Raw genomic sequence first — 13246 nt, 5'->3', positions numbered from 1 at the left:
GTTTACATAGTGTTTTCAGAACTGTTAAACTTAAGTTCAAAACCTAGCACAGTACAAAAATTAAGACAGAACTTTGCAGCATTTCTACAGAAATATTATATAGAAAAATATTCTGAATGTATAAAATATCTATTAAAGCAGTTGCATCTTTACAACTGTTAGTTTTTCACTTGCATTACCATCTATACAAAAGGGGAAAACTTAAGAATAATTTTGTACTGTAATCTAAACATGGAGCATGTAACATACTACAGTGAAATACAAACAGTAGTCAGTATGATTCTTGTTTTGTAAAGAAATTTATTACAAAAGAAAACACTGTATAATGCTACCTGTTGTTAGTGTTTTTAGGTTGTGTTATTAATAATAAAGTGTGTTTGTTTGGTGAAAAGCTTTGCTAGTTTTATGACTTGATTAGAGACTTTAAAGGAGAAGTTTACTTCCAGAACAAAAATGTACAGATAATTTACTCACCCCCTTGTCATCCAAGATGTTCATGTCTTTCTTTCTTCAGTCGTAAAGAAATTATATGAAATTCAGGATTTCTCTCCATTAAGTGGACTTTTGTGGTGCCTCCGAGTTTTTCCGAAATGCAGTTTAAATGCAGCTTCAAAGAGCTCTAAATGATCCCAGCCAATGATAAAGGGTCTTACCTAGTCATACGATTGGTTATTTTCTAAAAAAAAAAAAAAAAAGAAAATTTATATATATATATATTTTTTATATTTTTATAAGTTATATATACGGTTCAAGAGAGTTATAGGGTAGGTTGAAAAACTCACATCTCATTTTCTCCTCTAACTTTAAAAAATTGTCCTACATCGCTGCAGAAGTACCGACCCAGTGTTTATAAACAATGTGCAAAGAAGATCACCCTTTACAAAATTGTAAAGGTAACGGTAAAACGGCGATGTAGGATGATTTTGAAGACAATAAGATGGAAGTTTTTTGATATACCCTAACTGTTCACGCAGAGCTAGACAAGATGAGCATTTGAGGTTAAAAAGGATACGTATTGTCAATTTTTTTGTTTTTGTTTTTAGAAAATAGCGTTAATATCGTTAAATATCGTTTGCAATAGATAAAACCTTTCTTCCTTAGCTGGGATCCTTTAGAGCCCTTTGAAGCTGCATTTATCTGCATTTTGGAAGTTCAAACTCGCAGGCACCATAGAAGTCCACTATATGGAGAGAAATCCTAAAATGTTTTCCTCAAAAAACATAATTTCTTTAAGACTGAACAAAGAAACATATGAACATTTTGCATGACAAGGGGGTGAATAAATTATCTGTACATTTTTGTTCTGGAAGTGAACTACTCCTTTAATGGAGTGTTTTGGTGGTTTTAGTGCATTTTGAATGTAAAATCAACTGCTGTGTCCAGTTGAAAGATGGTTAGGAGAACTGTGTGAAGAGTTTTGAGAAAGTGACTTTAGTATTGAGAAATGAGTCGGAGCGATTGTAAAAAACTAATGTTTAATAAATGAACATTCATTAATATGTTGAAACCTTTATTAATTATTGCTGATGCCTCTAGTAATTATGTATCTGATGTTTGGTTCGTTTTAAGCCAGCCATATAATCGTTTTTAAACATTAGTTGAGTTAAATAAAACTACCCAGAAGGTTGGGTTTAACATTTAACTAAACCTGGATAGTTCATGCATATTTCATGGTTGTATGGTTGTATTTATCCCAGCCTTTGCAAACTTTTTTCGCTTTTCTTTTGCCTGGGGAACACAACAAAATATATTTTGAAAAATGTCCCTATTTTTGTCCATACAGCTATACAATCCAATGTGGTTTGGACAGGTTTGGAAGAGTGCGACATCTCTCAAATGCGAGAGGATGCTCACGTCCATTTTACGCAATAGATTCAGTGAATTTGGAAAAGAAGCAAATTGTTAAACTCCTTTACTAGCGAGAATATTATCCAATTCTGTGTTTCCCAACTCATTTGGGGATGTGTGAGAGTGCTGAAGGAAGGCGGGACGGCGTGCGTGACATCACTGATCTGTATAAAAGCCACAGCTGTGTCTGTGCACTCGCGCTGTGAGGCTGCAGAGAGAGAGGCGCGCACACGCTCGCTCCTTCAAACAAAGAGACCCCATCAACATCCTCCACAGTGCACCAGCAGAACCCATTCCAGCAAGGCCGAGAGGAACCATGACTGCAAACGGAACCAGCGACATGCTCAAAATCCAATTCGGATTGATCAACTGTGGGAATAAGTACCTCACGGCCGAAGCGTTCGGCTTCAAGATCAATGCATCAGCCACCAGCATGAAGAAGAAGCAGATCTGGACCTTGGAGCAGAACGGCGACGACTCGAGCACGTTCTACCTGAAGAGCCATCTGGGGAGATACATCGCAGCTGACAAAGACGGCAACGTCACGGGTGACAGCGAGACCCCGGGCGAGGATTGTCGGTTCGTAATCACGGCACACGATGATGGGCGCTGGTCACTGCAGTCTGAGCCTCACAAACGCTACCTGGGCGGCACCGAGGACAGAATTACCTGCTTTGCCCAGACCATCTCCATCGCGGAGAAATGGAGCGTGCACATCGCCATGCACCCCCAGGTCAACATCTTCAGCGTCACCAGGAAAAGATACGCGCACCTGAGCGCCGAGCAGAACGAGATCGCCATCGACCGAGACGTTCCCTGGGGCGTCGATTCCCTCATCACCTTGGTCTTCCAGGACCAGAGGTATCACATACAGACGTCCGACAACCGGTTCCTGAAGAATGACGGAAGCCTGTCCCAAAACCCTGACAAGAGCACCGGGTACACGCTGGAGTTCAGGTCTGGGAAGGTTGCCTTCAGAGACTGCACTGGGAAGTACCTGGCTCCCTCTGGTCCCAGTGGAACCATGAAGTCCGGCAAGAGCTCGAAGGTTGGCAAAGACGAGCTTTTTGTTCTGGAGCAGAGCCACCCTCAAGTGGTCCTCACCGCTGGCAACGAGAGGAATGTGTCCACCAGGCAAGGTAAATGATGCTGCTTTATTGTTAGTCACTAATGCCTACATCAATCAGGGCTGGGTTCTTATAAATCCTCTGTAATTAACTACTGCTCGTTCTTAATTATAGATATTCAGCTCTTTTCCTTTTCTTGTGGTTGTGTGGATCTGGGCAGAGCCCAGGGGTGGATCTGTGCAAATTCTGGAAAAAGAAAAAAAAAAAAAAAACAGCTCAATTTGCTTTACTTCAAAACCCTTTTATCTTTTTTTTTTAACTATTAGTCTGATTTTGCATCCAAGTGAGGCTCCATTTTGCTTCCATTTCTCTGTTTGAAAAGACTTAAAAAGATTACAGGACTCTGGTTATTGTCACAATAGAAATCTGTTAGCTGAGAATGAAATCAATACCTTGTCTGCAGTTTTGCACTGTAAATTCCATAACGGCTGTAGTTTGGAGACGCCAGTGTGCTGTAATTAAGTTGAGAGCGAAGGCAATCATTACTGTAAACACCCAGAAGAATTGACCTTAGACTGCCAGACTGAAATAATAGATCAAATTATAGTGCTACACGCCGGACTGGTGAAATATTGTGCTTTTCAGCGTGACTATTACTGCTGAAAATGAAATGAGATGTTCTGCTGTTTTAATAACTGCTAAACTGGAAAAAAAAAAATTTATTTGAAAGACACAAATGCCATCATTAAGAGAGGATGTCTGGGATTTGCTTTTGCAATCCCAGCTCTGGTTTACCATAGATGAGGCAGGACAGTGCCAGCATGTTGGGCCTGTGACAAAAGGCACGTGGTCTCTGCAGGTCATGATTGGCTCTTCTGTATAGCCTTTGTTTCTTAAGACTTTGCTTCTTTTATCTCCGATTCATTTTGCCTTGTGGAAGCGCAAGATTTCATCTATCCTCAAAAAGCACTTCATGCCATTTGCTCACAAAAGTCTGGATTTAATTATGATCTAGATGCACGAAATCACTTGTTATTTGTGATTGAGACCTCATGCTTGCCTAGATCAAATATTTGTCTTCAGGGATGCAGTCCTTAGAGGAATAAGGCTCAATGTTTGTGTCATGTTCTTTTGAGAGAATTTGTGAGGGGGCCGAGATTTCAGGCGTGTGCTGAGGGTAGAAGGAGAACAAAGACGGCATGCTCTGGGCCCCAGCTCACCATGCAGCCCAGCTGCTGAGAGTCTTTAGGCAGCCCAGCACGCAGAACAATGGAGCCTCGCTATGCACAACACTGATGTACTCTCGCTTAAATGCATCTGTCTCGAAAGATTAGGAGTCTCCCTGCTCGCTGGTCTGCTCTTCCTTCCTTTGTGGCAAGGACGTTGGATGTCTGTCATTCCATAAATGCTAAAATGGTTTCCCAACAGTGTCTTGCATTATATTTTGTGTTCACTTGAGAATTGTTTGTCTATATGATTGCAGCTGCTTGACCCTGTTGACCGGTGAGCTCATTTGAGTGTTTGGCAATTGTGAAATTGACCCAAATGTATGTTCCTGCAATATTTTGCTGCCAAGGTTAAAGGCTTTTCACTGGGGAATAGAAGCTCTGCAGTTGTCGTGTAGATGGATCGACCATTCGCAGTCAGGCGTCGAGTGATGGGGGTTGGGGGGGGGGGGGTGTCTGCTGGTGGCTTAAAAGATCCTCCCAAACCATTTAAATGCCGGGTGAGGATACATACCTCCCTGGAATGATAGAGGGGATTTTTTTTTTTTTTTTTTTACCCCCTCGTCCTACCCGAGACTGATTTAGAGCAAGTCTACGGGCGTCTTAGTCATTCTCCTTTGCAGCCATATGTTTCTCATCTTGGCTATTTATTTTCCTTGCTCATTCAGGCACGCATTTTTCTAGGGAAACTCAATCCGCCTTCCAGAGGCCAGGCCGCGGCAGTGCTAATACGCAATTTCATGTAGATGTATTACGAGCTTGGTGAAACTGGAACATGAAAGCAATCATGGTGAATCCAGATTAAAATATAGGTGACGTGTTTGACCATGTATGCGTTTCTTTCTTCAGTTGCAAAGAAATTTAAGTTTTTTGAGAAAAACATGCCAGGATTTTTCTCCATATAGTGGACTTCAATGGTGGTTAATGTGGTTTCATTGCAGCTTCAAAAGGCTCTACAGAATTCCAGCCGAGGAATAAGGGTCTTCTCTAGCAAATCAGTCCATCATTTTCTTAAAACGTTTGCATCACAGAGCTAGTGCAAGACGAGTGTTTGTGGGTTGTTGGTTTTTTTTTTTTTTTTTTAAGAAAATGACTGATCGTTTTGCTAGATAAGACCCTTATTCCTTGGCTGGGATTGTGTAGAGCCCTTTGAATCTGAACTAAAACTGCAATTTTGACCTTCATACCATTGGCCACAATTGAGGTCCACTATATGCAGAAAAATCTTAAAGTGTTTACCTCAAAAAAAACTTAATTTCTTTGTGACTGAAGAAAGAAAGACATGAACATCTTGGATGACATGGAGGTAAATAATCAGTAAATCTTTATTCTGAAAGCAATCTTCTCCTTTAATATTTCTAATTGTCTTCTGTTTTCCTCTTAAAAGAGGTTTAGACCATAAATGGAAGTTTTATCTGATGACTGTGTCTCTAAATGCACACAATGGAGTTTAATTAGATTTCCTGGAGTAGAGGACTGGTGATCTGTCTTTCACTGAGCTCCATGAATCTAAACTACAAACCGGATGCATTGACTATTGTTGTCCCGAAGCCTCCCACTAAGCATCCTGGCATATATGACCATCCAAAATTCTTGTGGAGATTAACTCTGTGTGTGTGAGGAGGCCAAAGCAATTGCCAGAGTGATAGTCCATGGCATTCAACACTCTTTAGTCAAGTAATCTCAAAGATCTCTGCTCACTCAGCATGGCTGATCCAGATCTAACTGTTGAAAGCCAGGGGTTTGTCGTTTTTATAATGTGGTTTACAGTATTCCCTATTTTTGTGTTTGACAGGCATGGACCTTTCTGCCAACCAGGATGAAGAAGGCGACCAGGAGACTTTTCAGATGGAAATCAGTAAGGACACGAAAAAGTGTGCCTTCAGGACCTGCACTGGCAAATACTGGACCCTCACAGCTAATGGTGGCCTTCAATGCACTGCCTCTACTAAGTGAGTGTGAATCACAGGAACATGACATGATGAAGAGAGCTTAGTATTGTTAGTGTTTTCATACTGGCATTTTTTGGGTGAACAGATCTCTGTGTGCTGGTGGGCCTACTTTTTTAATATCTTGCATTAACCATACAATATTAATTAAATTAGATTTGTAAAAGGCATCTTGAATGCTTCGTATTGGGGTCAAATTTACTAAGACCGTAAATAATAAGAAGGTAAAAAGACAGAAAACCAGTTTAAATAAAAAAAAATTTCTAGTTTTCTTTATCAGAATTAAAAAATAAATTTATATTTCTAACAAATAACAAAGTTCAAGTCAGACCACATTCAGTTTTAAATTTTTAATCAAAACATGCATATACAAATGTCTTGCTCTAGTCTTCAGTTTCACATGATCCTTCAGAAATCATTCTAATATGCTGATTTACTGCTTAAGAAACATTTTTTTTAATCAATGTTAAAAATGGCTTTTTGTAGAAGCTGTGATTTATTTATTTATTTATTTATTTTTTATTTATTTTTTTCCTTTTCTGAATTGTTTGATGAACAGGAAGTTCAAAAGAATGTCATTTGTTTAAAATTAAAATCTTCTGGTAATGTCTTTACTGTCACTATTTAAGTCTCACTGTCCCCAAACTTCTATAAAGTAGTGCAAGTTTGAATTTATATTTTATATTCATATTATATTTTTACATGGCTTCCGTGGTGGAAGTTGGAATGGTGTTAAACGCAAACAAAGAATTTTACCCAAATCTATAAATATAATGCAATATAAGTATGCTAGAATATTATTCCTTCACAAACAGATTCTGTGATGTGGTAAAGTCAGTGACTTTATCATTTGATTGTAGATTTTAGTAGGGCTGTCACGATTCCTCGATCAGATTTGTAAGGTAAATCATTTATAAAGCTACGCAAACCCCGGAGAAAATAAAAGCTCAAACCCGTTTCCGTGTTTTGATCCACATATGTGTCCACATATTAAAGAAATTACAATGGCTGTATTGAACATATTGCCAAATAAAAAAGATTAAATGGACATTTGAATGAAATGTTTAGTCAATTTTAACCAAGGATTAGATCATGCTGTATTCCCTCCCCTCAGATTTAAGTTTGAGATAATTATTGTGGTGATGGGAGTATCTTTTGCCAAATTATATTGCATAGTTTGATGTATAATCTCTTTGACCAGGTCTGCTAACTGCTACTTTGACATTGAGTGGCGTGGGAAGAAGATAACTCTGCGTGCCAACAATGGAAAATATGTGGCTGCCAAAAAGAACGGACAGCTGGCTGCCACGATTGACTCAGCAGGTGGGGTGTGGTGTTGTACACCATTTCCGCTATTTCAATCTATTGTTTGGAAATGCTGCAGTGATTTAGTAAACTTGTTGATGGATTGCCCCTCAATCGTTGACTGTTAAGTGGAGCACTTCAATAGCACAATCACATTCCTGCTTGGCCTTTGTGAGTTCAAATTCTAAAAAAAATGCTTTTTCAGGTGAGACCGAAGAGTTCCTGATGAAGCTTATTAATAGGCCCCTCATCGTGCTGAGAGGGGAGCATGGATTCATTGGCTGCAGGAAGGTGACCGGCACCCTGGACTCCAACCGCTCATCATATGATGTCTTCGGGTTGGAGTTTAAAGATGGAGCCTATAGCTTGCGAGGTTTGTTTGCACTTTAAAGATCGCCTACTATGCAAAATCCAGTTTTACATGATGTTTGGACATAAATGTGACCCTGGACCACAAAACTAGTCATGAGGGTCGAGTTTTAAATTAAGATGCATAATCTCAAAGATGAATAAATAAGTTTTCCATTGATGAATGGTTTGTTAGGATAGGACAATATTTGGTCAAGATTCAAATATTTGAAAATCTGGAATCTGAGGGTGCAAATAAAAATAATATAAAGAAAATCGCCTTTAAAGTTGGCCAGTGCATATTACTAATCAAAAATTAAGTTTTGATACATTTTTGGTAGAAAATTGACAAAATATCTTAATTGAACATCTTTATTTAATATCTTAATGATTTTTGGCATAACAGAAAAATCGACAATTTTGACCCATACAATCTATCGCTGGCTATTGCTACAAATATACTTGTGCTTCTTATGACTGGTTTTGTGGTCAAGGGTCAGAAATGTGTTGGCAACACTGCTCCTTATTTTTTTTAATCCTTATTAAACCAAACCAGTCTCATTAGGCATGCGGTTTTGATTCTCAAAGCAATATGACATCACATTGTTTAGGCTCTGCCCACAGCCTAAACAACTGATAGTCCTGCATTGCCATAGTTTCCGCCCTCAGCGAGTTGTTTGGTTGTACGCCATCCTCCATTTTCTCCATGCTCGAGCAGCTGTAACATCAGCAATGTCTCATCATCAGCAATCCTGCTGTTCTGTGTTTGGATGTAAAACTGAACATAAGAGTCTTCATTTTTTTACCCAGCATCTGAGTCACTGAGGACACAGTAGCTTTTTTTTTTTTTTTTTGAAGGAAATGCTCAATCTACCTAAATGCGTTTATTTCTGCGCAAATCATTTCTCTCCAGAATGTGTTTTGTGTGCACACATTCTTGAAGTATTTCAATTGACAATTGATTTCGTCCCACTTTTGGGCATGGTTGGCTTCCCATATGTATGGCTGAACACCAGTTCTCTTGCTCTGTTATGTTGCTTCTATCAACTGTTTAATGCTGTAAATATGCAAAGCAGAGATGTATAAGCTATGCCCCCTTATGAAAACAGGGTGGGAATATGCAGCTCATTTGCATTTAAAGTGATGCACACCAAAACAGCACTTTTTTTTTTTTTTTTATAGACTCCAAAAACGTCATTTTCAAACTGATATAATAAATCTGTGGGGTATTTTAAGCTGAAACTTCAGACACATTCTGGGGACCCCCAAGACCAACATCATGTAAAAAGTGGCATAATAGGTTCTTTAAGCAAAGTTTTAAAAGTTTTCTTGACGCCTTGAATCTCTTCTCAGACTGCACAGGGAAATACTGGATGGTGGGCAGCGAGTCGAACGTGCTCAGCAGTAGCGACACCCCGGTGGACTTCTTCCTGGAGTTTTGCGACTACAACAAAGTGGCCATCAAGTCAACCGAGGGGAAATACCTGAAGGGCGATCACGCAGGTGTTCTGAAGGCCAACGCCGACGATCTGGACACCTCCACTTTGTGGGAGTACTAAAAGCACTTAAGAAACCACTGTGGCTTTTTCTTTCCAGTTTTTCTCCTTTCTGTTATGCGTTTTGAATATGGTTTATGAAAACGAGTGAGCACATGGGCCGATAGCAGAGAGAAACCCAAAGGTGAAGGGTCTTACTTCTAGTCATGTATACTCGATTCTGTCTAAATACGTCAGCGTTTGTGTGCCACAGCATTAACGCAGTCTTGTGCAGTTCTCATCGATGAACTGGGACTTAACTGGCATCCAAATTTGTGTTGTGTGGTTAAGCACATGTAATGTCATCTCCTAATCTGTCGTAATAATTGACTGGCATTCAAGATTCAAGTCGGTGGAAGATCGACTATGCGGGCGCCACAGGATTTTGATGTACCAGATTGTAGCGGGATCCCTCTTCCTAGTCTTTGCACAGTCCTGTATGAGCCTCACTCTCTCTAAATATTAACACATAGCGAAATATGTTAAAGAAAACCTTGTGACTGTGAGATATTGATAATGTAATGCCTCCCACTGTATTGCCAGTCATAAGTATCTACCCTCATGACCCGAGGACTAAGGCAATATATTACAGGTAAATGTATGAATGTTGAGTTTTTATTTTTTCCTTTGCATACACTTGACAGAGTTATGAAGGAAGTTCTCGGACCACTGAAACGGACGATGGGCTAAACTGTTTCGTTTTCGTGTTTGAAGTATGGCAGTGCTTTGATTGTTTACTGCCTCACTATCTGTGCCATTTAGAATCATTTTAATTTTTAAAAAGAGGACAAACCAAGAGAACTGGATTGCTAGCTTACATCTCAAAATTAGGGATACGCCTGGAATTGCGAATGGGCGAAAAAACAGGAACTATAAATACTAAAGTGGAAAATGTTTTCTGCAACTCGAAAGTGATCGTTACATTGTGTGAAGATACCGAAGTGAGGAATGTTGTTGCAGGTTCAACACAGTATTTATGCTAAATTAAACCACTTTTCCCCTCTTAAACCTGACAAATCTCAAAGAAATGGCGGGTCTGCTTTTACAGGACTCGTGCAGTGGTCAAATCTGGAAAAGTCACTGGAAATGTCACCTAATGCTTTTTGTTGTTGTTGTTTTGGAAAAGGCACAGACATTATCATAAACCTGATACCTTTATGCACATTACAGAGCATTAACATCTCAGTGAAAAAACCAACACCACATAAGATTTAAACTGTGTTAAACTGGTGCTGAATTAGATTTCAGGTGTGCATCAAAGCCACTCTGAGCAGGACCGCTCATTATTTAAGAATAGAGCTACCATTTCACATGATAATCTGCCATTGCTAAGGGAATGATAATGACTGTGCCTTCAAAGGCCATTACGGGGGAGAAAAGACATTCCACATTATACTTTGTAAAGTCTTTACAAATGTCTTTTTATATTGTTTTGGTATTATGGTTCTGTTTCCTCATGTGCCATGGGTACAAATGAAATCCGGAAATAAATACGGTTTGAATATGAAACTTTTGTCAGTGAATTTTGTTTTTGATTCTAGAAAATAAACTCTTAAAAATAGTAGTTGCAAAGCAATGATCAACACGTTCCTTCTAGTGAAGTTATATGGCCATTCTACAGAATTGGTCCAAAGTCGAAGTTGGAAATGTCTTGGAATATTTTTCTAAAAAAAAAAGTATATCCTACACATTTCTAGTAATTGTGCAGTTAATTCTCATGTTGTATTTTCAGAAAGTTTTGGAATATTTTTCCCAAATTTATCATTACCAAAGCACAGTAGTAATAATAATTTAATTAGAAGGGTCATATTGACCTATTAAGATTTAGCTTACATTATAAATATATATTTTTGCTATTATATTATTTTCTTTCAGAAGTGAATAAATTACATTTTCAAACTATATTTCAAGTGTTATTTATGAGATTTGTTGTATTTTGAATTCAAAAAGTTGATCATACTGATTTCAAAATTAAGGATTCATTAGTTTGAATATACATTAAAGCAAATCATAGCAGATAATTCAGTATACTTTATGTTTGACAAAACATCCCATGTTTTGGTAGTGACAATAATGCAACCACATCACATTGCAGAATTTTAACTTGCAAACTAAAATACAACAAAAAAAAAAAAAATGCAAAACTATTAAAATTTTATTTGCCCCAAATATGAGGATTATGTGTTTCCTTTTGTCACTACCAAAAGAATTACGTTTCAGTCGTGACAATTTTATGGGATAACACCCAAAAGAAACAAAGATGTCTCAACTGAAACTCCACTAAATGTTTTGGTTCACAATTTTAGATACTTTCAAACCTAGCTCAAAGATGCTAATCAGCACATGGTTAGTTAGCACAGTTCAGAACAGTAGTTCACATATAAAAACTAAATGTTATGGAATAGTGCTTAATATTTTAGAAAAAGGTAGTGACGTTCTTTGAAGTTACACAAAAACACATTTACCTCAAAATGATGGGGCCTGTCTACTTACACCTTGTAGCTATAAGAGAGAAGGACACGGGAATATTTCTGATCATAAATGTAGGGGTGTAGTTAAAACCAGTCTTAGCCAATGGACTAAAACATGCATTGTTTCGGTAGTGAGTGTGACATGAAAATGCAGAAGTTTCATAATTTATAAAGAAAATATAAAATAACCTAAATATATACTTCACTTTTTAAAAAAAAAATCAAAAGATACTTTTAAAAACAACAATAAACAACAAAACTTATTTCAATATCATACTAGTATTTTAAATATTATTGTGGGTTTCAGTAGATAATAGGAGGATTTTAGTAAACATCTAAGATTTGAATACTTCAATGCTTTTTAAATGTGTCTTTTGGTTTGTGGGACAGCAGTTTGCACCAATTTTGTAGAATGGCCCACATAGCTTTATCTAGCTAATAGTTACTAAGCTTAAGCACAATTCGGTGAAATATGAGCGCAACTTCCTGACTTTGTTTTGAAAGCTTACCCTGCTGTGAAAGAGTGAGAGAAATTAGTTTTCTCCTGAGACTTCAACTCTGTCTTTTTTTTTTAAGCTGGCAGCCGCTCTGTCAATGAGGCTTTTGTTTGGTGTTATTGCTGGAGCAGCAGTTTGCAAAATGATGGTGATCCCATCTGCTGAGTTATTGGAACAACAAAAAGGTCATTTACTGAAGTTCAAGGAGCCTAAAATTGTAACTGAAGGGACACTGTATACTGTACAATGAAAGGGATTCAGTATCTAAAATGCAGATAGAAAAACTAATTGAAAGCATGTGATCTTTGCTGCAGGCTATAAAAAGATTTGAAATCCACAATATGTCAGTAAGATCCTCAGAAAATACACTCAGTATATAGGACAAAAGAACATACACACATTTTTTTTTTTTAAATGTGACCCTGGACCACAAAAGCAGCCATAAGTAGTATGTTCCATGAAGATATTTTGTAAATTTTCGACCATACAGTCGTGGCCAAAAGTTTTGAGAATTACATAAATATTGGAAATTGGAAAAGTTGCTGCTTAAGTTTTTATAATAGCAGTTTGCATATACTCCAGAATGTTATGAAGAGTGATCAGATGAATTGCATAGTCCTTCTTTGCCATGAAAATTAACTTAATCCCGAAAAAAACTTTCCACTGCATTTCATTGCTGTCATTAAAGGAGCTGCTGAGATCATTTCAGTAATCGTCTTGTTAACTCAGGTGAGAATGTTGACGAGCACAAGGCTGGAGATCATTATGTCAGGCTGATTGGGTTAGAATGGCAGACTTGACATGTTAAAAGGAGGGTGATGCTTGAAATCATTGTTCTTCCATTGTTAACCATGGTGACCTGCAAAGAAACGCGTGCAGCCATCATTGCGTTGCATAAAAATGGCTTCACAGGCAAGGATATTGTGGCTACTAAGATTGCACCTAAATCAACTATTTATAGGATCATCAAGAACTTCAAGGAAAGAGGTTCAATTCTTGT

General features: G+C 38.0%; 1 protein-coding gene across 1 annotated transcript; it reads left to right on the top strand.

Annotated features, from left to right (window-relative positions):
• The first annotated feature begins 2039 nt into the window (after positions 1-2039).
• fscn1a (fascin actin-bundling protein 1a) lies at positions 2040-10787 on the top strand. Its single transcript, XM_073833171.1, has 5 exons — positions 2040-2987; positions 5937-6093; positions 7292-7413; positions 7601-7768; positions 9097-10787. Exons 1-5 carry the CDS (start codon positions 2165-2167, stop codon positions 9300-9302), a joined length of 1476 nt encoding a protein of 491 aa, XP_073689272.1. The 5' UTR covers positions 2040-2164; the 3' UTR covers positions 9303-10787.
• Positions 10788-13246: the final 2459 nt, after the last annotated feature.

The sequence above is a fragment of the Garra rufa genome, chromosome 1 (assembly GCF_049309525.1).
Source record: "Garra rufa chromosome 1, GarRuf1.0, whole genome shotgun sequence".
Lineage (NCBI taxonomy): Eukaryota > Metazoa > Chordata > Actinopteri > Cypriniformes > Cyprinidae > Garra > Garra rufa.
Note: the sequence above shows the minus strand (reverse complement) of the source record. Positions and strands in the feature narration are given on the sequence as shown.

What these genes read in the sequence shown, in the direction of transcription:
- fscn1a (XM_073833171.1), top strand. Translation starts at nt 2,165, where the DNA reads ATGACTGCAAACGGAACCAGCGACATGCTCAAAATCCAATTCGGATTG. An exon ending in CAATGCACTGCCTCTACTAA is followed by an intron (nt 6,094 to 7,291) that starts GTGAGTGTGAAT and finishes CTCTTTGACCAG; the next exon opens with GTCTGCTAACTGCTACTTTG. An exon ending in TGCCACGATTGACTCAGCAG is followed by an intron (nt 7,414 to 7,600) that starts GTGGGGTGTGGT and finishes ATGCTTTTTCAG; the next exon opens with GTGAGACCGAAGAGTTCCTG.